Here is a 27,190-nt window from a genome sequence, read left to right as displayed (position 1 = left end):
GCCTCTTTATGAATCAAGGAAATCAGTCAGAGGAAGAGGTATTATAGCAATGCTGGTCATAGGACGATTCCCCTTCCAGCAGTGCAACAGCTGGCTACAAAGAAGCCAGTGATTAAGATACACAAGCCTATTAGCAAAAAGCAACCTGTCCCCACATTGCTCCACCAGGACAGCTGCAAGCCTTCCATGGTGTCTCTGACCTCTGAGCCCATGTTCCCATTTCAGCCCTCGCTGGTTAGTCACATTAACTGTAATTTTCTACTCTGGAAAGTGTTTACATCTAAATGAACCATCAGGGAATAAAGGAGAAACGACAGAAAGGCATAAGGAGGAGAGAGGGGGAAAAAAAAGGATGGAAAGTTATTTTTAAAACACACAACCTAATCTGGTGGATGAATTCTGGTATCTAGTCTTGGCTCCAGAATCACTGGCAAAGTCTGGAGCTGGCAGCCACTGCTAATCAGTTTGCCACTGTCTTCAGATTTAATGCAATATTTGGCTCAGACATTTAAAAAAATCCCCTATTCCAGCTAAAATATTTACACAGTCCTATGTGTCTCACTTAATGCCTGTTAAGCAATCGTCTTTTAAAACTCCACAGACACTTGTAAATCTGTCGGGAGAATTGTGGCCTATAAACAAGCTTTCATATAAAGAAGGCTGCATTGTCAATTTTGGGGGAGTAGGGATTTCTTGGGATGTGTTTGAAAATAAAGTTGAAGATCAGAAATAGTTTAGAGTGGGTAACAAAGTGGCCAAGAGTCTCGCTTGCTGGACGCCGTTAGTGGTATTAACGGGAAGCCTCCAGACACTGATCTCAGCTATTTAAAACTGTGCTCTCCTGTAAACCTGTCATTGATCCTACCTCTCTCTTGAGTTATGGCGCAGGGAGAGTTTCTGGTCCAGCAGCCCCTGGTAGTCTGCATCCTAGGACCTGTCAGGCTAGAGAAGATGAGCTGCTGAAGCCTTTAACAGGAGGCTATTACATGGTTATACACAATGTGAGTGTGTGTAAGCATCTTAGGAAAGATGGGGGACTGCTAGAGGAGAGGGGGAGTTCTGGACAGGGCTGATGTTGAGAAGAACAAGACGGCTGAAATGACAAATAAATAGTATCCACTGAGAGTCTAGGTGTCACAGATTCTGAAATGCCTATTAAACTCTCTAACATCTTCAGCCCTGATGTTAATAAGACTAAGTGATAAAACTTAAAGTCACGGGAGGCCCCATGCAAGCTATCTCCTGCTGGCCTGGGGAGCCCCAGGAATTTGTCTCTGTCTTTGGGATGAGTCAGGTGTATGTGATACGACTCAGCAAACCGCTCCATCATTTAATTATTCCTAGATTAGCTGCCTTTTTATTTTTACTCCATTTCATTAATGAGTATGCCATTCGTTGTGATTCACAATTTTATATTAGTTTTTTTTGTTTTTTCTTTTTGATACAGAGTCTCGCACTGTCAGTCACTGGGCTGGAGTGCAGTGGCACGATCTCGGCTCACTGCAACCTCTGCCTCCTGGGTTCAAGTGATTCTCCTGCCTTAGCCTCCCCAGTAGCTGGGACTACAGGTGCCTGCCACCATGCCCAACTAATTTTTTGTATGTTTAGTAGAGACAGGGTTTCGCTATGTTGGCCAGGCTGGTCTTGAACTCCTGACCTCATGATCTGCCTGCCTCAGCCTCCCAAAGTGCCTGGATTACAGGTGTGAGCCACCACACCTGGCCTATATTAGCTTTAAAGAAGAAAAATTGTACATTAAATGTACATATCAGTTTAAAAACTCAAGCCCAGCTTAAAACACTCAATTTTGGGATTTGGTGGGGTTAGGAAAAGGTATGTCATGGATTGAAAAAAAAAAAATTAGATATTTGTAATTCCAAGGTATATAATGCCTTGAAACTAAGGTAGCAAATATTTGTTGATTGTCTTCAGGATCAGTCAGGAAGGGCTTTGGAAATGTTTTTATGAATCTTCAGAAGAACTGGAAGGAAAACTGTATACGTTCCCTCTGTCAGACTGACAAGTGTTATCACTGTTCTCAGGTTCAGTCAGATTCCTGTTCCTGAGCAGAAAAGAAATCAGAAGTAGGAATAAATCTCTCCTCTAGAAAATGGGGATAAAACTTACCCTTAAAATGTGTTTATAAAGGACTTGATATTTCAGTGAGTTTATTTAAAATTAGCAGTCAACTCAGTGCTAAGAATAAATATTTGCTGAACAAATTCACTGATTGAAAAGGTCAAACAAAATCTGTCTCGTACTCTGCACTTTTTTTCTTTGATACCCGGAGATTTGATGACATTTTTAAAGACCATTCAAATGGTCCAGAAAAGGTTCAAAAACACAACCAAATTAGCACTGTTAGTACATTAGCCATTATAGATGTTCCTTGGGCATTTCCCCTTTCTGTTTACTATGGCAGAGGAGAAGTTTCCGGTCCAGCGGGTCCTGGTCCTCCATGCTGACTTGGACATATTGCATTTATCTCTCACTCAGTAATTCCTTGAAAACAATACCAAATTCTCAAACTGTATAATCAAAAGCAAATGGCTCTTAAATGGCCAAGGGTGTCTTAGACCTCAGCCTGCTTTGTGTGTGTTATCTCATTTTACGCCTTCCAAGAACCCTGTGAAAGTTTTCCTGCTATCGTCCCGCTTTGCGGTGAGAATTAGTAAAGTCACACAGACAGTAAGTGGCTGAGTCAGGATCCGAATCCAGGGGTAACAGACCCCCTGCCCTTAAGCTATGCTGCCTCCTACTTTCACCATCTACAGGAAAGTTCTAGAAAAAACTATGGGACACCTATGAGAATGCTTTGTAAACTATAAGGAATTAAGTAAATAGAAGTTAAAAAAAAATCACCAAGTGCCACCACTGGGATCCTGTCATTTTAAATGGGGAAAACGCCTCTCAGGAGGTTGGGTTAGTAAGTGGCATGGCAGAGACCGGAACCAGGGCTGTCAATTTCCTGATAGGTCTGTGATCTTTCCAGGGGTATTAAAAGGTAGAGTCATAGTTCATGACCCCTATCTACCTAGGAGCCACGCTGAGGCTGAGCTATCTGCCAAAGAATCTGGGAGAGGTAAAGATATTGGCAAAAACTGCAGTCCCCTTTGCAGGGCCTAAGGAGGTCTCCCTCTAACTTCGCTCGTTTGGTTGACTGACATGAGAAGAACCCATTTGTGGATTGTGAATCTTCCACAGAGTCCAAGATACACAACTTACTTAGGCAGAAAAAGTATTTTGATATTCACAAAACTACCCACTAATCTATCTCTGTGAAGAAAATGTTTTGACATTTTATAGTAAGTTTATGGTATGGTAGCTTGGGCGCTGGTGTGGCACTCAAGGACCCGAGTTCTGTGCCTGGCTGGGTGATCCTGGCCATGCCGCTTCCTATCTCAGAGACTCTGTTTTCCAAGCTGCATATGCCTGCCCTACTCACTTGGGAGAACGAAGCACCATAGGCAGGTAAAGTATCACCATTATAATTACAAGGGTACCTTTAAAACATCAAAAAAACCAGGAAATACCAAAGACACATTGTTAATGAACTTGCCAAATTAATGTTATTTTCCATTCCTCCTGCTTGATTCAATCTTCCCACTACCGAGTAGAATCCTGATCAAAAGCAGTTGTGTTGTTTCTAAACCTGTTTATTCCCGTTGTTCTTTTTATTGAAATTATGTAATTTAATAACTTGATGGCAAACTACATATATGACTGTCAAAAGGTACTATTTCTGTAAGTTTTAATGAAAGAAGCTAAAACATTGCTGTTACATGTAGGTATAGAAGGCCAGTGGAAACTGGGGCAACATAGCAACTAAATGCAACGTGGTAGTCAGAATTAGGTTCTGGAACAGAAAGGGGACAAAAATGGAAAAACCAGCGAAATCCATATAAAAACTAGCATTCAGTCAATCTAAATGCATCATTGCCAGTTTCTCAGTTTTAACAAATGTTATCACAGCAATGTGAGATGCCAACAATGGGGAAACTAACTCACAAGGGCTACATGAGAACTCTTTACTCTTTGCAACTTTTCTGTAATTTAAAAATTATTCCAGAATAAAAATTAAAGTGTATTGTTTAAGAAATGTGGGAAACACAGTTTTAAAAGATTGAGAACAATTATAAATATCTAGAAAGATTCTATGGTGGTATTTGCAAGAGTCTCTACTGAACTTTAAAAATAACAGTAGGGAAATTACAGATGATCTCATTATGGAGTAAGTAGGGAAGACCTACAGGACTGCATTCAACAGATTCATAACTCAAGAAAAGGCCTCATCCCTGCATCAGAAGACAGACAAAGGATACAATATTTAATTTGTGGTAAGTTAAAATGCTAAGGGATACAAGTATCATTTTCCATGATTTCCAATTTTGGTCAATTTTTTTCCATTAACCTACCACACTGGATAAGCACTCTGGTCTATAAAGACAGACAGTATCGGCTGGACATGGTGGCTCACGCCTGTAATCACAGCACTTTGGGAGGCCAAGGCGGGTGGATCACCTGAGAACAGGAGTTTGAGAACAGCTTGGCCAACATGATGAAAACCAGTCTCTACTAAAAATACAAAAAATTAGCTGGGTGTGCCAGCAGGTGCCTGTAGTCCCAGCTACTTGGGAAGCTGAGGCAGGAGACTTACTTGAACCTGGGAGGTGGGGGTTGCAGTGAGCCAAGATTGCGCCACTGCACTCCAGCCTGGGCGGCAGAGCAATATTCTGTCTCAGGAAAAAAAAAAAAACAAAAAAGGATAGATGGTATCAACACAAGGATTTTTGAGGCATGAATTAATTCAAGAGATCTTTCAGAGTCATTTACAAAGAGAATACCTAAGATGCAAGACTGATATAATTTTACAGTTCACTTTAAAAAACAAAATCTCATAAATTGTCAGAATTCCTAGGATTTTTCAGTTGTTCTAATTAACTAAGTCAGTCTAGGGAGGAATTCAATACAGTAACCCTTCCTGAATAAGGAGAATTGTAGAATGCACTGAAATAGCATAGTAATAATAATGATCTCAGAAATTCAGGAGTTGGAATATATCTTCAAAATCATTTAGCAAACTACTTTTCTAATGGTACCTCCTCTACCCACCCACATAACACAAGCTTCCAGCAAGCAGTGGGTGAGGAACCCACTACTGCTCAAGGCCATCAGTTTTCTCTTCAGACAGCTTTAAAATCTGTCTCCCTAAAAGATTCTACTCACGGATGCTTATTTGACATCTTTGGCCATAAGGAAGTGATCTAATTTCTCTCTAATAGCAGAGTCAGCGATTATCTGAAGTTGAGTCATTTCTTCCATTGTTCATTTGCTCATTCATTCATTTACCCATTTAGCAAATATCAATTGACAACAAATATGAGGCAGGTGCTGACCAGCACAGTAAATATAAACATAAAAAAGGTCATATATCTGCCTTCATGAAGCTGGTGGAGGAAGAGAGAAAATTTACAAATAAATAGAAAATAATATGAAATATGAATATGTAAAAGTAATATGAAAAAAGAAGGCTGTAATAGACAGCGCCTATTCAAAGTGCCTCCTGAAGATTGGGTGGGCAAGGAAGGCTCAGGGCATGGCACTGTCTGGCAGAAGGGCTTTCTAGGAGAGGGAACCACTACTGCAATGATCCTAGAGCATGAACAAGTACATCGTGTTGGAACACAAAGAAGGCCTGTGTGGCTGGAGTTTAGTGGGCAGGAGGGGTGGGTGGTGGGAAAGGCAGAAGTGGTTAAATCATGTACAGTTTGTAGGGCATGAGTATGAGGTTGGATTTGATTCCAAGAGGAATGCATCTGAAATAACAGAGTGCTGTAACCTATGCGGCAGGTGCAGACTGGATTAAAGGAAGGGCAAGAGTGGAAGCAGGCAAACCTTCTTGACATGGGCCAGGTCAGAAGGTGGTAGCTTGGATTACAAATGTAGTAGGTGTGGAGATGGAGAGCAATGAATTGATTCCAGACACTTTTTGAAGGTAGAGTCAACAGGACTAGCTGTCAGATATGAGGGCACAAAAGGAATCAAGGAAAAGTATGACACATTTGGCATACGCTATGAAAAGGGATTTCCTTTGTAGGATCCCAGTAAATCCTCTCAAACAATCAGTGGAGCAGGTAGCCTTACACTTATTTTTATACGGGGATACTGACGTGTCACGGATGAAATGATTTGCCACGGGTTACAAGGCTTGTGAAGCAAGGATTTGAATTCAGGATTTCTGACCCAGACTTTTCTATGATTGTAGCTTTTATTTCAATATTTTATGTTTCTTGTCAACTAAAAAAAAAACTCAACAAAACACATTCTATTAACCACATGTTTTTATAAATAGAGGGTAGAAAAAGAGGGTGCAAACTGAAAGGAGGAAACCAGGACAACATAACTCATCCTTCCCACCTAGAAATGTCACAATCACAGCTTCAAAGGAAAACACAAACTTCTTCCATTAATTAAACGGATGAATCAAGTTTCAGTTTCCTCTCTCCTTTCTGTACAACTTGTCTTTGAAGGCATTTCATTTGGGAAATGTGTGACCTTTAGTCACCATGCTCACTTAATTGAATGCTTTGCATCAAAAGTCACCATGCTGATCAACATTTTACACCCACTGCTTTTCTGAAATACTTATCCCAGTTCCTTTGGTCTGTTTTGTTGAAATCATTTTACAAAAATAAATCATATCAGTTTTTTTTTTATTATTTCTAAAACTTTGCTTGCAAAACTAAATATTTTTAACACCATGGCAACATGGTCAGGACTCTGGCTAATGTATCCAGTCTTGTACCAGAGCTCAGACTTAGTAAACTTAGTAAACTACTGCTGTGGACAAATGGGCTGTGAAGGAGGAAAGAGCTAATAAATTAGACATGGTCAATAATCATTCAAGTCATGTCTTCTGGAGCTTCCCAAAAGGTGATAAATTAGCCAGACTTGTCCTAATGATCAATACCCTGCTCTCCCTTCTAGAACACACCAGCATCCATTGAGTAAAGTGCAGGCTGCAAGACCTCTCAGGGAATTTAAGTACTACCTCACACCTCCTAACGTACTTCCTCAGGCATCGCCTCGTCTGACCCTTTCAATATCCCTTTGTGTTGGGCAGAGTCCAGAAGTATGATCAGCTCCATTTTTTTTTTATTCAGTTGAGAGTCACAGAGGTTAAGTGATGTGTCAAAGTGCATGGTTTATCACGTGGTAAGTGAGAGAGAATTAACTTTAAACTTACATCTCCTAAATCCTAGTTCAGTATTATTTTCAACATGCCAGCCTGTCATTGAAACTTTTGTTTCATTGTGGGTTTTTTGTTTGTTTGTTTTTATGCATTTGTCAAAGTTATACGTGCACACAGTTTAAAGAATCAGTGCATGCTATGCACTTTAAGAACAGCAGTCCCCCATCTCCACCCCACCGATTTCCTCCATTCCTCCTCCTCAGAGGCTACCTCTTTTACCAATTTTACCTGATTATTTGGTGCTTAGTAGTATGTCTCTAATAAGCTTCTATTGTTTCTTTTTTTTCTCTTTATCAACTATAAATGATGTAGTTCTTTCCTACGCTCCCATCTCTTCACTTCCATCACCCCAATGTAGCACATGGTACCATGACTTGGTTAGACTGGCGTTTGGTGTTGACATTATTATGACTTTGCAAAAACAACTCGCAGTCCCAGCTGATATATGTAAACTTGGATCATTCCACATTTCCCGCACATTTCCCCTTTCTCTCACACTTGCTCTCAGAATTTTTTTTTCTGATTTAGTTTGTTTTCTATGAACTCAGCGTTAAATGAACCTCACACTTGTTACTAGTTGTATAAACTCTCTTGTCCAAACATTCAGATATATTAGATGCATTAATTGCATATTCCTTAAGAATCTTCTCCAAGATTCTTTTGACCTAATCAAATCTGAAATGTTTTCTTTCAATGTCTGGCTGTCATCCTGGGCTTTTTCTCTATGCTGGAGGCTCCATTCACCTTCCTTCTCCATTGGAATTTCTATTTCCTGTGACCTATGTCTTCCTCTTTAATGGGAAAGCACTTTCTCTAGTAGCATCCTGAAGATAACTCTATGGGAAATAAGTTTGAGAAATTGCATGTCTCAAAATGTTTTTAATCTGTCCTCATATTTGACTAATAGTTTGGTGGATATAAGGTTCTGGACTGGGAATAATTTTTCTTCAGAATCCTGATGCATTTGTAGCTTTTAGTAATGCTATTGAAAAGTCTGAAGTCAGTCTGTTTCCTGACTCTGTGTGTGTCATATATCCCCATATCCCACCTACTTCTAGAACGGGGTGATCTTTCCTTTTTGTCCTAAGTATTCTTAAATGTTCTAGTAATAGTATAAATCTGTTTTACTTCCCCGTATTAGTCAAATAGCACATGGTTAGTAAGCGGCAGAATTAACTTTAAACTTATGTCTTCTAAATCCTAGTTCAGTGTTATCTTCAACACACCAGCCTCTGCCATTGAAACTTAACTGCCATACACAAAGCTTCATTTCACTGTGGGTTTTTTTGTTTTTGCATATTTTTTGTATATTAATCAAAGACGGGGGAGTAAAACAGATTTATACTATTAAATCATTAAAACATTTTTAGGCCTTTTAAAATTAGGAACACACATCCAACATTTTCAGAAATTTTCTTAAATGACTTTTTGCATATTTGCATAAATATGCACAAACTTGTGGTACGTGTAAGTCTTATAGTAAAAGTTGGATTGCTTCTCACCTCCTATCACTCCTGGATTAGAATTCAGCTTTCTTGTTTGATTAATTCATTTATCATGTATCCATCTGTTTTTGAGTTTCAAAAATTTTGTGGTTCTCTCTATGCTTCTAAACTGATTCTTTTAAAGAATTCTACTATCGTTCTAGAAATTTTCAAAAGGAACTGAAATTCTACATGAGTCTTCAGTCCTAGATGAGTGTTCAATCAACGATGTTTCTGCCACGGTCCTCCAAAAGGTTTCCAAAGTGACTTTTCCCCCTTATTAGAGCCATATTATTGTTTATGGGCCATGTTTTAATTAGTCATTAAAGAAAATTTTCACTCTTATGACAAGATCTAATTTTTGTCTTTTTTCCTCTTACAAGAAGCACTTAAACTCTCATGGAGGGAAAGCCCCTTGATGACACCAGGTGGCAGAGGTCATTTGTTCTGCAGGGTCAGGGCTGGTCCTGAGCACAGGAAGCACAGTTCGCCCTGTTATGTGACTTGACAAGTGCTGGAAAATTCCCTTATCTTCCCATCCACATCAGGAGCCCAATACGTGTAACTTCCACACATGGAAGAGATAACAAAACCTTGCAGGTTGCCTAGGGGTGGCCCTTTAGTCCTCTGCTATGAGTTCAGCTAGCCACATCAGACTGGTATGCTTTCTTTCGGGTCATGAAGGAATAAACAGAGGCTAGGTCAATGTCAGAGAGACAGAGAGGGAGTCAGAGAAACTGAAAAACATTGACAGGCAGGAGATGGAAGGCGAGAGACTACAATAGGCAGATCAGTTGAGTGGCTGTGGGTAGAGACAAGAGAAAGCCTGAATTCAATCCAATTTTTATCCGTAGTCCCTTTAGAAGATGAGCCACAGAACTAAGTGGGGCTTATTCTTCAAACTTAATCATTCTGGATCACATTGTTGGTGCTTTCAGGGTGAGCCTGCAAACTGTAAAAGAACAAAGTATGGCACAGATAAACCTGTTTCAAATTTCAGCCTTGCCAGTAGTAGCAAAGTCACTTCCACTTCCTTACTGTAACAATGCAGGTAATAACACCTACTTCGAAGGAGTTTTAAGAAACAGAAATGATGTAAGCGAACCTGCTGGTATGAAGTGCTAATTCAATGGTAAGTGTCGTCATCGGTGATGGTGGAAATGAACACACGCCACACCCTTAACCGTATTTATAGACCCTTTGTCCACCGTCTACACTGGCAGGGAGGAGAATTTTATTGCTGGCATTGTTTAGGATTGCCAGTGCACGGTGATAATAAAAAATGAACCGACTACTAGTTGACTTCATAATTGCTTTTAGATTCTCTACAGACATGCCAGATAAAAAACAGTACACCAAGTTAAATTTGAATTTGAGATAACAAAAAATTTTTTAGTGTAAGTGTGTACCATGCAATATTTGAGATATACTTATATTCAAAAAAAAATCCTGAAAGGAAAGTATTGGGCCTCCTGAATTTTATTTAATAAATTTGACAACCCTAAGAGTAAGGAAGAACCATCTTGCTTCCTAAGATAATATCAACAGGAAACACTTTCTTAAATTCTCTTTGGGGCCCAATAGTACTGAATGACTCAGGCAAAGACCACACTTTCGTCAGAGTGGACAGATACATTGATTCCTGAAGGAACAACAGCCAGCATGGCTGTAAGAAGCCAGAACCAAAGAGGATGGTGATGAGGCAAACTTGCATTAAAAGCTGGCTGAAGAGCAGGAGGAACCCTTTTCCCTCCCACAACAACACAAACTTGAATATCTACTAGATTAGCAACACCAGTTCTTAGCATTCCTCCTTCCTACTCATAGTCAACCCTTGATCAACTGCAGTAACAGGAAGAGAGAAGGACATCACACATAACCCCAAATCAACATGAAAACAAAACTGATTAAGGGTAAGGTCAGGCCCAGTGGTGGCTCATGCCTGTAATCCTGGCACTATGGGAGGCCAAGGCAGGAGGATGGCTTGAGCCCAGGAAATTTGAGACTAGCCTAGGCAACACAGTGAGACCCTGTCTCTACAAAAACTTTAACTCACAAAATTAGCTGGGTGTGGTGGCATACATCTGTAGTCCCAGCTACTCAGGAGGCTGAGGTAGGAGGATTGCTGGAGCTCAGAATATTGAGGTTGCAGTGAGCCATGATTGTGCTGTTACACTCAAGCCTGGGCAATAGAGCAAGAACCTATCTCAAAAACTAAAGAATCAAAAAACCAAAAAGAATGAGATCAAGTGGTAGGTAAATGACACGTGGCCTTCTTTCTGCTAAGTCAGCCCTGCCCTCCCCTATGTTACTAGGGATCCTGATTCCTGCAGGCAGGACCCAGTAATGATCATTTTACCAACAACTGTGTGGCTAGTACAATTAATATCCCTTGTTCTTAAAGTACCTTTCACATAACTTATGTTCTGTAAAATATTACTAAGTATACAATGAAAGGGAAAAGAAAGCAAGCCAATGTTTCATGCTTTAAGTTAGGAAATGCTGTTTTAAACAGCATTAAACTTTTTTTTTTTTAACTACAGAACTTCCCAGGGGCTTTAATAAGCTCATGTACTTTGAATCCCTAGGATATGATTTTCGTACAGAGCATGTCCAGGTTTATTTGATCATAGACTCTTTCAGAGAGCAACAGTTGCAGTTCACATTTCATGTAATATTTTTGGGTGCTACTATTTGAGGAATCCTACATCTATAGTTTCAGCAATGCTGCGCATGCGCACGTGTGTGTGTGTGTGTGTGTGTGTGTGTGTGTGTGTGTGTGTGTGTGTCTGGTATTAACTGGTGCAATTAGAAAGAAGAATCCACTCCTTGGTATATTAGTTTCTGATTGCTACTATAATAAATTAGCACAAACTTAAGGGGCTTAAAACAACACAAATGTATCACCTTATAGTTCTGTATGTTAGAAGTCTGACATGGGACTCAGGCTAAACTCAAGGTGCTGACAGGGCTGTACTCCCTTCTACAGGCTCTAGGGAGAATCTGTTCCTTGCCTTTTCCATTTCCAGAGGCTTCCCACATTCCTTGGCTCATGGCCCACTTCCTCCATCTTCAAAGCCAGCGACATTACATCTCTCTGATCATTCTTATGTCGTTATGTCTCCCTCTGATCACAGCCAGGGAAAGTCTTCAGCGTTTAAAGATTGACTTTAAAGATTCATGTGATTAGATTAGGCCCACTTGGACGGTCCAGGATAATCTCCCCATGTCAACATCAGCAAAGTCCCTTTTTGCCATGTAAGGCAATATATTCACAGATTCCAGGGATTAGGGTTTGGACATCTTTGGGGGGCATTACTCTGCCTACCACATGTGGGTGGGTAAGAATACCCTGAGAGTTCCAGCCAGCAAGCAAGGACAAAGAGGGAGAATGAAAGTAACTATTGCCATTGTTTGTGTTCTCCCAATTATTTCTTACAACTTCACAGTATCAGGGACATGGAAATTACTGTCTTGTTAAGGGATGTATAGCAATAAACAAAATATGGAACATGTTCCCAAGAACTTGGTTCTCTCTTTACAATGTAGAGAAGCAAGCACAAGTGCTCTGCGAATTAGATACTCCACAAACACAGGCAGCTGGCCTCTCAGCAACACTGGCTGCACTTCTCAGTAAAAGGTACATGCCCTTCATCAGCTTTATTGAAGCTGCTCTCACTAAGAAACTGTGCAGACATTATTTCCTATGATGCAGGTCCTATAACTGTCCCGTTTTACAGGTGAGAAAGGGAATACTTTCTATCATCATGCTACTTGACAAGGTGTTACTTTCACTGAACCAGTAAAATGTACACATCTGAACCCAAAGCTTGATCTTAGTCCTATGTAATGTGCCTATCTGTATGTCTATTTGACAATCCATCTACCTGGACTTCTTCCCCCTTCCAATTCCAACCCAAAGCAAGTTCCTTCCTGTGACTCTATCTGATCTGACAGCCTACATATGTGGTTTTGGGAGTGTCTGCACACGTCTGCATGCTTGTGTATATGTGTTCAGTAACTCTAATTTTTTTCTTCGTGAGGCTTCACATTTTGAAGGCCAAACTGATCGTCAATCAGATACGGTGACTTCTGGGTCAGAGGCGGGATACGTACTCAACACACGCCTTAGAGTCATGTCTATTTCAAAACGTGGCTAGATCATCACCTCTGAAACACTGGCAAATTACTTGAGCACCACAAACTTCAGCTTTCTTATCTTGTGAGAAGTCAAAAATAATATCTGCCTCACAAAGTCACTGTAGAATTAAAAGAGGTGATAGAGATAAAGCACTTGATAGATAATAATCACACAATAACTTATAGTTGATGCTATGATCAATTCCATGCTCTAAAAACGCTATTCAAAGTTCTTGCCTCTCTGAAAGATGCTTAATGACAACTTCTACTTAAATCAGTGACACTAGTATGACCGATACCCATGGGTTAATTCACATTAGGTTAAGGTGTGTTAATACTTTTTTTTTTTTTAAAGGCTCTGCCTGCCTGGAGAACTAGGGCCTGATACTTCTTGAAATTTGCTAATCACATCTGGTTTAGCTTTAGACATTTTCTGGGATTTTGCCAGCAGCTACGACACTTTAATGGCTACAATAAACCTCAAAGCCTCATCAAATCTTTGCTGTATGTGTGAAAATTATGTCCTCTTCAATTAAACATTCAATCTCAGCTCACACCAAGGCCTTATGGAAAAGGAGGTGAAACCTGAATGGAAACGTAAGATGAAACGGACCGCCACGATTCTGGCCATCTTGCCAGATGGTATTTAGAAGAAAAAGAAATTCATTAGAGAACTTACGGTGTGTATTTTCTTTAAATATTTACTGGGTACCTTTCATGTGTTGAAAACACTGGCATCTCTAAAGATTAGCAGGGCATTTTTGTTTAAATATTCCATGTGTGTGAGGTGGGGGGAGTCACTTCCTCATTTGCCCTTGTGGTACTTCATGTGTTTAGGTGAAGCCCGATACAAAGAAGAAAAGTAACAGACAACGTTCAGTTTTCTTTCCTAAGGCCGCTCTACCCGCTTCAAAAGCTCTTGTATTTTCTTAAAATCGAATGAGGAAAGTGTCAGTTGAGTACTGAGGGTTCCGGAATGACAATTCAGAGCCTCCCTAGACAAAAGAAGGTATACCAAAGTGAGGCACTATGGGGGAACCCTTGCCTCTCCACTCGCCTCCCAATTCACTCCTCTTATCCTCTTGCTATTTATCATCAAATGTACAGGGACGTCAAAGGGAGGCAGCCCCTGGAAGGAGAAGGGAAAAGATCAAACAGGGATCAAGTTTCGGCTCAAAGACTACAGGAGAGGTCAGGCCAAGGGTTTTACAAGGGGCCAAGAGACAAGAGGCAATGGGCATTTAGAAACGGCCACGGAGCAAACAAGCTCCTCTGCCATTGCTAACTCTTGCTGCCACACTGAGGACTAGCCTGGGCCCTAATTCTACCACTGGAGAGGGACAGACAAAAATGCTAGGTGGTAGCTTACTACGCTTTATTACAATAGTAATCAAGCTCCTCAACTTCAACAAGGATACAACTGCCAGTTCTTCAGGAGAGAGAAAATAATGACCACAAGTTCACATATCACATTTCTAAAGGAAGCATCCATTTGGTTGAATTCATTCAACCACATCAATGGGAGAAAAAAACCCCACATGCCCCTTTAAAAATAATACACAAGATAAAAATATTCACTTGTAACCATTATCCTTTCCATGTAAGTTTTATGCCCAACGTAAAAATAAATGGCTCTCTTTGCCACCAGGAGTACGTCTTTCCCACTTTACTTCCATTTTCAAGCTGTTCTCGGCCTCAGACTTCGCTTTCTGAGTACTCTTTCACAATAAACATTTTTAAAATGTTTACTTTATGTCTTGGTGTTAAAATATTCCTGGTTGAAGCCCTTCATTTCCTCAAGCTCTGCTTCTGGCACTCTGGGCTCCATTTCCACATTAACACGCTCCCTAAATCCTCCGCAGAGCTCTTCAACTGGAGTTATACAAGCTCCAAGGCAAGTATTTATATTCTTGGACAAGGAGATGTCTCCACAGTGAAAACACAAGACTCTAGAAATGCCAAAGGAAAATTCCTGCCCAAGTGAGACATATTTTCACCTTTTAAAAAAGCCAAAAAGGGGCTTTCAGCATTTTCTTTTGAATAATTAAAAATGCAAATTAAACTAAAATAGAATGTTTACTGTGGGCCTTACCATCATTATTAAACTCATATATAAACCAAACATACAGGAACATGTATGTGTGTATGTGTGTAACATGTGTGTGATATATATACTTAAAGCAGCAGAGTAAACTAGCTAATGTGTGAGTTCCAGAAACGAGAAACTAGAAAATGTGTGAGTTCTAATTGGATAGACTTGATCAGAGTGCAGTAAATCTGTCTCTTACTGGCTGTGTGAACATAACTTCTCTAAGCCTCATTTCTCTCATCTGTAAAATGGGGCTGGTGTAGTTCCAGCTTATTAAGATTGTTCTATGAGACAACAGTAAGAATCCAGTAAATGGTTGCTGCTATTATCATTAATAATGTTAGAACTACTAAATGTTAGCAAACGTAGATATAACAAGATATGGATATAAGAAACAAATGATTAACACTAATGAAAGAGAAGAATTTGAAAATACGGTGCCTCTACACACTGTGTAGACTCAGAAAGTTTCGTGAAAGCTGTGGCGTACCATCACTGAACTCTGCACCAATCCCACTCTATGAGCCAGACCTAAATAATCCTCTTCAAACATTTTTAAAAAGTAGTCTTAGCTGTTATCATAATAACAGAACAGTTCCTATTACCTTCTAGTTGCCTCTTCAGTTTTCTCAAATCTTTTATGAGGTCTTCAAACTTGACTTGGGAGGCCAGAAAGAAATCCTGTGGTTCCGGCAGGGGGAAAACACTCTTTTCTGTTCCAGCTTCCTAAGAGATATGGTAAACAAAAGTACATTATACTTCCCAATTGTCACTTTCAGTTGAAATTCCAAAGCATCAGTGAGGGGGGGGGGGGAAAAAAAAGCTTCTTTATTAGATGTCTGAATAAGAATCACAGCAATGCTCCTCTGCTATTCCTAAATTTGGACTTGTGACTTTGAAGTGCTTTCTTGTCTTTCACAGTATCTTTTTGGACTTATCGGCAATGAGGTCAGCTATGGCATGGGCCAGGTTCTATTTTGCCTCATGAATCAAAGAGAAAATTGTCAGGTCTGTCCTGATCTTGGACACTCTACTCCCATGTAAAATGCAGCAGGGGAACACATGAAAGTACTTACATTTGAAGTCCCCGTTTGATTTACACATGCTAGCAATTAGACAAGTCATCTTTGGGGTATGCCAATGGGTGTGAATCAGAAGGTGCTGGATAAGAAGGCACTGCAATGGAAGATACAATCACCCTCCCATCACCTTTCCTCACCTTCCTCAGTGACTTAAAGCTCTTCTGTGTGTATTATGCATGATCAAATTCTTTGTATAGGGGTGTATATACACATATACACCGTTTTTTTGGGGGGGTTTTTTTTTTGAGATAGGTCCTTGCTTTGTCACCCAGGCTTGAGTGCACTGACACAATCATGGTTCACTGCAGCCTTGACCTCCCAGGCCCAAGCGATCCTTCTAGTTCAGCCTATTAGCTGGGACCACCGGTACGTGCCAACATACCCAGCTAATTTTTAATTTTTAATTTTTTGTAGAGACAGGGTCTCACCATGTTGCCCAAGCTGGTCTCTAACTCCTGGGCTCAAGTTATCCTCCAGCCTTGGCTTCCCCAAAACTCTTCATATATTTGAAAAGTTTTTGCAAATGTTGTTTGGCTTATCTTAGGAGACTGAGGGCAGGGTGGGGTATAGTTTTAACAAGCTCCACTGCTATACCTAATAGAGGATTCTCAGCTGAGAAACGTCTTGAAGGACAAAAGCTTCAGGCACAATGAAACATAAGCTGAACCTCAAATATCTTTTCCAGACTAGCTAGCTTTCTCCCTGAGTTGTTTAACGTAAGTTTTGTATCTTGCATGTCTTAGGCAGTCTTCAATTATGCCTCTCTCCGCACAGGCTACTTTGCCAGTTTTCCTTCACATTCCATCTTCCCTACTGCCATTAGGACTAATTCCAAACTCTAAAACTGCTTTACAAGGCACTTTATGATCTGGCCTCTGTCTACATCTCTGGCCTCATTTCTACCTTCTCCCTATCTCCAACTCCCTCTAGACCTTCATGAAATAGACCACGATCTCTGGCTTCTAGGCCTTTGTCCATAAAACGGTCCCTTTCTGACCCTTCCCTAGTGCCTCCTTACACTTCCTTGTTCATACTCATCTTGTAAGTCTTAAAACAAACGTCCTTCCTTAAAGATTTCCCCTAACCCCCAGCAGGTGGGTGTTTCTCCCCTGTTCCCCAAAGGCTTATGATGCTTATATTATCACAGCATTTATCACCATTAATTTTTTTACCAGAAGTTATTGGGGTACAGGGGGTATTTGGTTGCATAAGTTCTTTAGTGGTGATTTGTGAGATTTTGGTTCACCCATCACCCAAGCAATATACACTGCACTCTCTTTGTAGTATTTTATCCCTCATCCCCCTCCCACTCTTATCCCCAAGTTCCCACAGTCCATTGTACCATTCCTATGCCTTTGCATCGTCAGAGCTTAGCTCCCACATATCAGTGAGAACATACGATGTTTGGTTTTCCCTTCCTGAGTTACTTCACTTAGAATAATATTCTCCAATCTCATCCGGGTCGCCGAAAATGCTGTTAATTCATTCCTTTTTGTGGCTGAGTAGTATTCCATTGTATATATATATCACAGCTTCTTTACCCACTCTTTGATTGATGGACATTTGGATTGGTTCCATGATTTTGCAATTGTGAACTGCGCTGCTATAAACGTGCGTGTTCAAGTATCTTTTTCATGTAATGACCTATTTTCCTCCGGGTAGATACCCAGTAGTGGGATTGCTGGATCAAATGGTAGTTCTACTTTCAGTTCTTTAAGGAATCTCCACACTGTTTTCCATACTGACTGTACAAGTTTACATTCCCACCAGCAGTGTAGAAGTGTTCCCTGATCACTGCATCCATGCCAACATCTGTTTTTTGATTATGGCCATTCTTGCAGGAATAAGGTGGTATCACATTGTGGTTTTGATCTGCATTTCCCTGATCAATAGTGATGCTGAGCATTTTTTCATATGTTTGCTGGCCATTTGTATATCTTCTTTTGAGAATTGTCTATTCATGTACTTAGCCCACTTATTGATCAGATTGTTTTTTTCTTACTGATTTGAGTTCATTGTAGATTCTGGATATTAGTCCTTTGTCAGATGTATACATTCTGAAGATTTTCTTCCACTCTGTGGGTTGTCTGTTTATTCTTCTGACTGTTCCTTCTGAGGTGCAAAACCTCTTCAGTTTAAGTCCCAACTACTTATCTTTGTTTTTATTGCATTTGCTTTTGGGTTCTTGGTTATGAAACCCTTGCCTAAGCCAATATCAAGAAGGGTTTTTCCACTGTTATCTTCTAGAATTTTTAGTTTCAAGTCTTAGATTCAAGTCCTTAATCCATCTTGAGTTGATTTTTCTATGAGGTGAGAGATGAGGATCCGGTTTTGTTCTCCTACATGTGGCTAGCCAATTATCCCAGCACCATTTGTTGAAAAGGGTGTCCTTCTCCCACTTTATGTTTTTGTTCGCTTTGTCGAAGATCAGTTGGCTGTATTTGGGTTTATTTCTGGGTTCTCTATTCCGTTCCACATAGAATTCCATCCCTATTCTATTCTTTTTTTTTTTTTTTGAGACGGAGTCTCGCTCTGTCACCCAGGCTGGAGTGCAGTGGCCGGATCTCAGCTCACTGCAAACTCCGCCTCCCGGGTTTAGCCATTCTCCTGGCTCAGCCTCCCGAGTAGCTGGGACTACAGGCGCCCGCCACTTCGCCCGGCTAGTTTTTTGTATTTTTTTAGTAGAGACGGGGTTTCACCGTGTTAGCCAGGATGGTCTCGATCTCCTGACCTCGTGATCCGCCTGTCTCGGCCTCCCAAAGTGCTGGGATTACAGGCTTCAGCCACTGCGCCCGGCCCCCTATTCTATGTGCCTATTTTTATACCAGTACCACACTGTTTTGGTGACTATGGCCTTACAGTATGGTTAACATCAGGTAGTGTGATGCCTCCAAATTTCTTCTTTTTGCTTAGCCTTGCTCTGGCTATGTGGGCTCTTTTGTGGTTCCATATGAATTTTAGAATTGTTTTTTCTTTTTTTTGAGATGGAGTCTTGCTCTGTTGCCCAGGCTGGAGTGCAGTGGCACGATCTCAGCTCATTGCAAGCTCCGCCTCCCGGGTTCACACCATTCTCCTGCCTCAGCCTCCCGAGTAGCTGGGACCACAGGTATCCGCCACCACACCCGGCTAATTTTTTTTTTTTTTTTAATTTTTAGTAGAGACTGGGTTTCACCATGTTAGCCAGGATGGTCTCAATCTCCTGACCTCGAGATCCGCCCACCTCGGCCTCCCAAAGTGCTGGAATTACAGGCGTGAGCCACTGTGCCCGGCCTAGAGTTGTTTTTTCTAATTCTGTTAAGAATGATGGTGGTGTTTTGATGAGGATTGCACTAAATTTGTAGATTGCTTTTGGTAGTATGGTCATTTTCACAATATTGATTCTACCCATCAATGAGCATGGCATGTGTTTCCATTTGTTAGTGTTGTCTATGATTTCTTTCAGCAATATTTTGTAGTTTTCCTTGTGGAGGTCTTTTGACTCCTTAGGTATATTACTAAGTGTGTGTGTGTGTATATATATATATATATATTTACAGCTATTGTAAAAGGGGTTGAATTCTTGATTTGATTCTCTGCTTGGTCACTGTTGGTGTATAGAAGAGCTACTGATTTGTGTACATTAATCTTGTATCTGGAAACTTTGCTGAATTCTTTTATCAGTTCTAGGAGCTTTCTGGAGGAGTCTTTAGGGTTTTCAAGGTAAACAATCATATCATCAGCCAATAGTGACAGTTTGACCTCCTCTTTACTGATCTGGATACCCTTTATTTCTTTCTCTTGTTTAATTGCTCTGGTTAGGACTTCCAGTACTATGCTGAAGAGGAGTGATGTGAGTGGGCATCCTTGTCTTGTTACAGTTCTCAGAGGAAATGCTTTCAACTTTTCCCCATTCAGTACTATGTTGGCTGGGGGCTTGTCATAGATGGCTTTTATTACATTAAGATACGTCCCCTGTATGCAGATTTTGCTGAGAGTTTTAATCATAAAGCGATGTTGGATTTTGTTGAATGCTTTTTCTGCATCTATTGATATGATCATGTGATTTTTGTTCTTAATTCTGTTTATGTGGTGTGTCACATTTATTGACTTGCATATGTTAAACCATCCCTGCATTCCTGGTATGAAACCCACTTGATCATGGTGGATTATCTTTTTGATATATTGTTGGATTCGGTTAGCTAGCATTTTGTTAAGGATTTTACCATCTATGTTCAACAAGGGTATCAGTCTGTAGTTTTCGTTTTTGGTTATGTCCTTTCCTGATTTTGGTATCAGGGTGACACTGGCTTCATAAAATGAATTAGGGAGCATTCCCTCTTTCTCTATCTTGTGGAATAGGGTCAAAAGGATTGGTACCAATTCTTCTTTGAATGTCTGGTAGAATTCTGCTGTGAATCCACCTGGTCCTGGACCTTTTTTTGTTGGTAATTTTTAAATTATCATTTAATTCTTGCTGCTTGTTATTGGTCTGTTCACGGTATCTAATTCTTCCTGATTTAAGATAGGAGGATTGTATTTTTCCAGGAATTTATCCATCTCTTCTAGGTATTCTAGTTTATGTATCACCATTAATTTTTAAATTGCCATGTTATCTTGTACATCTTCCCCACTAGACTCTAAACACCTCAGAGGCAGAAACTGTGTCTTGTTCTTGGTATAGTAAACAACATCTGGCATATCAATAAGCTTTATTTTTGGTTGACGGGCACTACTACAGAGGGTCTATAAAACATGGTTCTGAGATGTATGTACCTTTAGCAGGAGACATCTAATTTATCACTATGTTTTCTTGTGGTTTCAGGAATCCTCTTGACCCTTCCTCCTTAAGGCCACTAGCTTCATTAGGGATGCTAGGATATGGTAGTTTTCTTCATTTTATTAGACACAATATACTTTTTTCCTGCCATCTTCATATACTTATTTTACTACTTTAAAACAGAAGTAGTACTCTCGTCTGAGTGCCAACATGGAACAACATCTAAGATCCTCACTACGAAGCTCCATGCTAATCTACACTAGAAGAACTCAGACATAGTATTTCTTTCTATTTTTCAAAACTTTATCAGATTCAGTCTTGGTTTTGATTGTGTGTGTGTGTTTGTGTGTGCACGCACGCTAGAAAAAGAGGAACGTATGTTGCTAAATGTATCAGGCTGGTAGCAGCTCTTATGAACGCCGCTTAATTAGAGTTCAAACGGCATGACTCTACATGGGTTTCTTTAAATTTCACAGACCAAGACTTGGACCAAAAACCAGGCATGAGAAGAAGGAAGCGGGGAGCAGGAGTCACCTTTCTCTAGCTAATTGCTCATCACCACTAACCACAGAAATCATCACTTAGGCTCCTAGAGGAAAGAGCTAGTTTCATAAATCACACAATTCTACACTCTTGTTGAGTGAAATGCATTTTGCATAGTAAACGCCAGAAGAGCACCACACTAATGTGGGCTTATTTTTTCTAGATTGGGCCATCCCATGTTTGAAACTGTTCTCATTGTAAGATTTTCCTCTGTGAAGTTGATTCCACTGGGTTCAGCTCTTTTCAACCACAACTATACTCCACAGGCAAATTTCAGCCTTCCCACACGATGCATCTGACTTGGCTGAGGTAGGCACTACCATGCCAACCTAGGGTTAGAAATGTCACCCTCAAAGATTCTTCAGGATAACTCTTCTGCCACACTAGTACCTGCTGTCAAAACCTAGGGTACGTGCTTATGTGCCTGCTGCAGCTTCTTAATTTCCTGAAGCTAAATACACCTTCCTCACTCCACCAGAAAACAGCTCTCATCTCCTCATATCTAGTTCTCTAAAGATGCCACTTGAATTCCACATTTGTGAATATTAACATTACATCCAGTTCAGCAAGTTTTATCAGACACCTGTATTACAAACAATAAAAAAGAGACAACGGCCAGGCATGGTGGCTCACACCTGTAATCTCAGCACTTTGGGAGGCTAAGGTAGGTGGATCACTTGGGGTCAGGAGTTCAAGACCAGCCTGGGCAACATAGTGAAACCCCGTTTCTAAAAAATACAAAAAAACTAGCTGGGCGTGGTGGTGCACGCCTGTAGTCCCAGCTACTCGGGAGGCTGAGGCACGAGAATTGCTTGAACCTGAGTGGCGGAGGTTGCAGTGAGCTGACTGCATCACTGCACTGCAGCCTGGGCAACAGAGCATGACTCCATCTCAAACCAAAAAAAAAAAAAAGAGAGAGAGAGAGAGAGACAACAATGAATTCTGAACCTCAAGAACCAATGTCAAGATAATAGGTAATTCCTCATAAACACATACAAGGCAGAATAAGAGGCATCTTGAGAGAGATTCAAATAAAGTAATTCCAGGCTTCAAAGCTGAGGGCTTCAAAGCCTTCCTTCAAAGATCAGGATGTTAGCAACGACCTCATAGAAAGGTCATGTAAGATCAGACTAAGTTATTTTTCACTGCATCTTTTTTCCCTTTTACAAAAGGGATACATGTTCATTATGTTTAGTAATGGAAAGACAGAAGACAGTAAAGAAAACCCCTTACAATCCTAACATCCAGAAAGAAACATTTTAATGTATTTTTTTCAGGTTTTTCTGTGTGATTGTGTGTATTTATATTTATCTATTACATATTGGGTACTATACTGATGTTATTTTGAAACACATGCTTGTAAATTAAAAACAGATCAAAAATATTTTCTAATACCACTACATTCTCTCCTATACACTCTCCACGGGAGTATATTATTCCAGTGTGTGACTCTAGAACAATTTATTTGACCTTGGTCTCTATCATTGTACACCTACTAAAATTTTTCCAATATTTTGCTATTATAAGCTATTATAAGTAAATAGTCATTAAATCCTTAGTTGTTTTCTTAGGGTAGAAATTTCTTAAAAGGTTACACATATTTCTAGGACTTTTGATACAGAAAGGTGGAAAACCTTGCTTTGGATCCTTTTGTAGTTCATGAGTGTGATAGACTGGGTGTTCGTATGCATGTGTGAGATGCGCCACCATCGAACCTCGTTATGATATGGACACATTACCTGTCTGACATGAAGAAAAAAGAAAAGGAAAAAATGAAAAAATGGGAGGAAAAGGAAATCAAAAAGAGAAAAACAAACAAACAAACAAAAAAACCCCACAACCTTGCCTGCCCATAAAGCATATATGTATAAATTAGGAAAATGTGTTCCCTGTAGATGGGAACAGCTTTCTGGGCAAACAGCTCGACAAGCACATGGCATCTTTATGTGAATTTGTTTTAAGTGTGCCCTTTATAGGATATATAATTTGGTGAATCAAGGGCAGGCTAGATATGAGTCCCATTTGACTTAGAGATCTTAAACACAGAATAACCTGATTTACCATATATGACAGTCCTGAGAAAGGTTTGATCATTTTACAGTGCTAATTCTATATATCTAGTTGGCAATTTATGTCTTCTATATGTATTTTGTAAATTGCCTGTGATATATTTTGCCATTCTTTTAAAATAAGGAAGAAAGTTTTTTTTCTTGTTAATTCTCAAGAGTTCATTGTCTATTATGTTGTAAACATTTTCCCAGTATGTTATTTTGATTTTGGTTTTAAGTCATTTTTGAGATAGTAAAGTATTTTAAAATTGTAATTAGGAATTAAAGTTTTTTAGTTTTATGCATTGAAAGTTATTCTCACCTTTTATGGTTTCTGCCTTAGACTGAACACTTTGAAAGGATTTTGCTACTTCAAAATCAGTATTTACCTACACTTTTGTCACGTCTTACTGATTTTATTTTTCATTTATTTCTACACTTAACTCTTTTGTTCTTTAAAAATTTGCTCTGGTCTCTGGTATGAGGTCTAGGAGATAACTGAATTTCTTTTTCTTCCCAATTACTTGAAATTTCTCTTTTATCACATATTTATTTAGATCCATTTCTGAGATTTCTTTTTCATGTTCTTCAAGATTTTTGATGTTATTCTACCATTCTACACTTTTAATTATTATAGCTCTATAATATATTAGAATATGTAAATGAATGATTCTGTCTTCATTTTTAAATCCTGGTCAAATTTTTATCTAATTATTTTTATATATAATATTTAAAATTATTTTGTCAACTTCTAAGGTTGATTAGAATTTTGACTGGTACCATGAGGACATAGTGCCACTGCTTGTTGTGGTAAAAAATAAACAAAAAACCCCCATATAACATGGTATCTATTCTCTTAAATTTTTAAGTGTACAGTATTGTTAGCCATAAGCACATTGTTGTACAAATCTCTAGAACTTTTTCATCTTACGTGACTGAAACTTCATATCCTCAATTCTCCATTCCCCCATCATTCATTCTACTTTCTGTTCCTTTTGGTTTGACTACTATAGATACTCATGTAAGTAGAATCAGGCAGTATGTGCCCTTCTGTGACTGGATTATATTCACTTAGAATGTCTTCAAGGCTGACCCATATTGCAGCATATGACAGAACTTATTTCTTCTTTATGGTTGAATAATATTCCCTAGTACATATACACATTTTCTTTACCTATTCATCTATTGACAGACATTTAGATTGTTTCCAAATCTCAGCTATTGTGAACAATGTTTCAATGAATATGAGAGGGCAAATGTCTCTTTGAGATCCTAGTTTCAATTATTTTGGACAAATACCCAGAAATGAGATTGTCTGATCATATGGTAGTTCTATTTTTAATTTTTTGAGGAAATTCCCTACTGTTTTCCATAGCAGCTCCACCATTTTATATTCCCACCAATGGTACTAACTGGTTCCATTTTTTCTACATCCTTGTCAACATTTGCTATTTTCCGTGTGGTAGGGTTTGGGTTTTGGTTTTGATTAACAGCCATCGTAAAAGGCATAATGGGATATCTCACTGTGGTTTTGATTTGCATGTCCCTGAACGATTAGTGATGTTGGCACCTGTTGGCTATTTGTTTGTCTTATTTGGAGAAATGTCTATTCAAGCCCATTACCCAATTTTTAAAAATTGGGTTTTTCTTTTCTTCACTCTATGTTTTTAAATTTTATGACTTTCAGTAAAATCACATAAATTTATTCACAAAGGTCTGGTACTTTTATGGTTAAGTCTGTAACACATATATTGGTAATGGTACTGGGAAATTTTTCTCAAAAAAATCTTTAAATTTATTATTTCCAGAGAGGAGTAATGAGAAAAAAGGGAAGTTTTATAAAAATGCTAGAGACAAAGATACTTTCAGTTAGGGAGAACATCAGAAGTAAAAAACACATTAGTAAGAAAGCACAGGGTGTGTGTGGAAAACATCAGGTCCTGAGTTGGATCACAGGATACGTGTAGAGGGAAAGTAATAAAAGCAAGGCTGTAAAAGACTGGAATTACATTGGTAGAGTCTTCATTCACTTGAAAATGGGGAGCCACTTCTGTTTTGAGTAGAAAAGCAGTATGATCAGAGCTGTGTAAAGAGGGTGTGGGATGGCCTAGAGTGGTAGAACCTAGAGATAGAGCTGAGCTGGAAAGCAACTGAAATTCTCCAGGTGAGTGATCTTAAAACCTGGGTAAGCTGAGGTCTGCAGGAAAACAAAACAAAACAAAACAAGGAAGGACATCAGAAACAAACTCAGTGGAAGGACAGAGAGGAGCCAGAGAAGGACAAGGTTTCATGCCTGAATGACCAAAAACTATCAAAAACTACGATATTCTTAACAGAAATCAGGGAAAAGTTTGGGGAGGTGGAAATGATGAGCCTGGCTATAGGTAGAGTGAAAATAGTTAGATAAGCCCACCAGGAGGGTAGAAGACAGTATTATGGAGTTCATCAGTGCCTCACTTGTCTTCTGGATGAAACTGTAGGCCTATTGAAAGGCCCTGGGATCTTTACTATTCTTCCCTCGATGCCTACGAACAATTCTGCTTACATGGATGGTTAGGCAGGAGTCCTGACAGCATTTACTTTGAGACTTTTACCATTCATATTGATCGCTGTATTTCTTAACGTCTTACAACAGTACCTCTTTCTTCTCAAAATTACAACTTCTTGTTCTCCATTTAACAAAAAGGAATAAAATAGAAAATTCTGCTCAGATGGACTCACACAGAAATGTTTGTTTCTAATTGCAAAAGGCCTCTAAGCAGAAAAGAAGGATTTTTCAAATTCTACATCTTCAGCCTGTTCATAGATTCGTTACTGATAAAATATTGGATACTACTGAGTCTTAACTTTCCTATTTTGCTCTGTATCATCCAAATACAGTTTCAACTAGAACCAATTACTGAGTGGCTCTAGATTCCACAGAGAACCTCACAATCTGGCCATAAAGCACTAAGACAACTAGGGGTCTCTCTGAAGCTGTGTTATACAGTCGATTGAGACTCCGTAGATTTACACCACTGAATAACGCTTCTCTCCATAAGTCAACTAAACTCTCTTGGTTTCAGTGTGCTCATCTGTAAAACAAGCTGGAGAGCTCTCATATTCTATGTTGGGCTTGCAATTCATCCATCCATCTATCCATCATCCAACATATGAATACCAACAATGAGTAAGAGTTGAAAGTTTTCCACGTAATGCCATTTCTTACCTGATCATAGTAACGCAGGTAATACTTAACAACGTAGTCCACCAGATTAATCCCGTTATCCTAGGTTTAAAAGAGAAATGTACATGAAAATCATTCCCATGAAATTGTCATGTTACATGGTTGAGAGATGAAAATCTCAGGTTGAGAAACTTCTGATTTGTGAAAACTGGCTTTCTCTTCGATGCTGGCAGGTTTTCCTTCCTCTGCTTTAGCCCATCCATTTATTATGCCGGCTACATAAAGAAATGACACTATCCTGTTTGGGGAACAACAAACAGATGATCCCTCAAACTTCTGAAATAATGGCTAAAACAAACAAAAACCATTGTCTCCTTGTATTTTCTGGCATAAAGCCAAGACAGGCGGGGGCAGGGAGTGCTGAAGGGAACCAGGGCCTAGAACAGAAAAGCACCCCTCCCTTCCCATCTTTCAAAAAACGTGTGTTCTTAATGGTGTGAAAAACCATGCAGGCCAGCTTAAGCGGAGCGCCACGCCACTTTACGACCCCGGGAGGCCTCGGGGCGGGGAACAGGCCCTCCCACAAGGCAGCCTTTGTGTCCTGTTCACTGGGGTCTAATTCTAATTTGC

General features: G+C 39.6%; 1 protein-coding gene and 1 non-coding gene across 9 annotated transcripts in view; one reads left to right on the top strand and one right to left on the bottom strand.

Annotated features, from left to right (window-relative positions):
• Positions 1-27,190, bottom strand: part of FMN1 (formin 1) — a 419,748-nt gene that overhangs the window by 105,265 nt on the left and 287,293 nt on the right. For all 8 annotated transcript variants that reach the window (XR_004185219.1, XM_031668862.1, XM_009209842.4 and 5 more), the window contains 2 exons: positions 26,603-26,662; positions 15,571-15,691 (listed from right to left, as the gene is read on the bottom strand). Coding sequence is in view for 7 of the 8 variants with exons in the window: in XM_031668862.1 (XP_031524722.1) it covers positions 15,571-15,691; positions 26,603-26,662 (181 nt within the window). In the remaining variant the exon portion in view is untranslated. The remainder of the gene's footprint in view (positions 1-15,570; positions 15,692-26,602; positions 26,663-27,190) is intronic.
• On the top strand, positions 22,991-23,095 carry LOC116276263. Its single transcript, XR_004185686.1, has one exon. It is a non-coding gene; the product is annotated as a small nucleolar RNA U13 (small nucleolar RNA).

Source organism: Papio anubis, chromosome 7 (assembly GCF_008728515.1).
Source record: "Papio anubis isolate 15944 chromosome 7, Panubis1.0, whole genome shotgun sequence".
NCBI classification, from domain to species: Eukaryota; Metazoa; Chordata; class Mammalia; order Primates; family Cercopithecidae; genus Papio; species Papio anubis.
The sequence above is the reverse complement of the archived record's forward strand: the minus strand, read 5'-3'. Positions and strand labels throughout refer to the sequence as shown.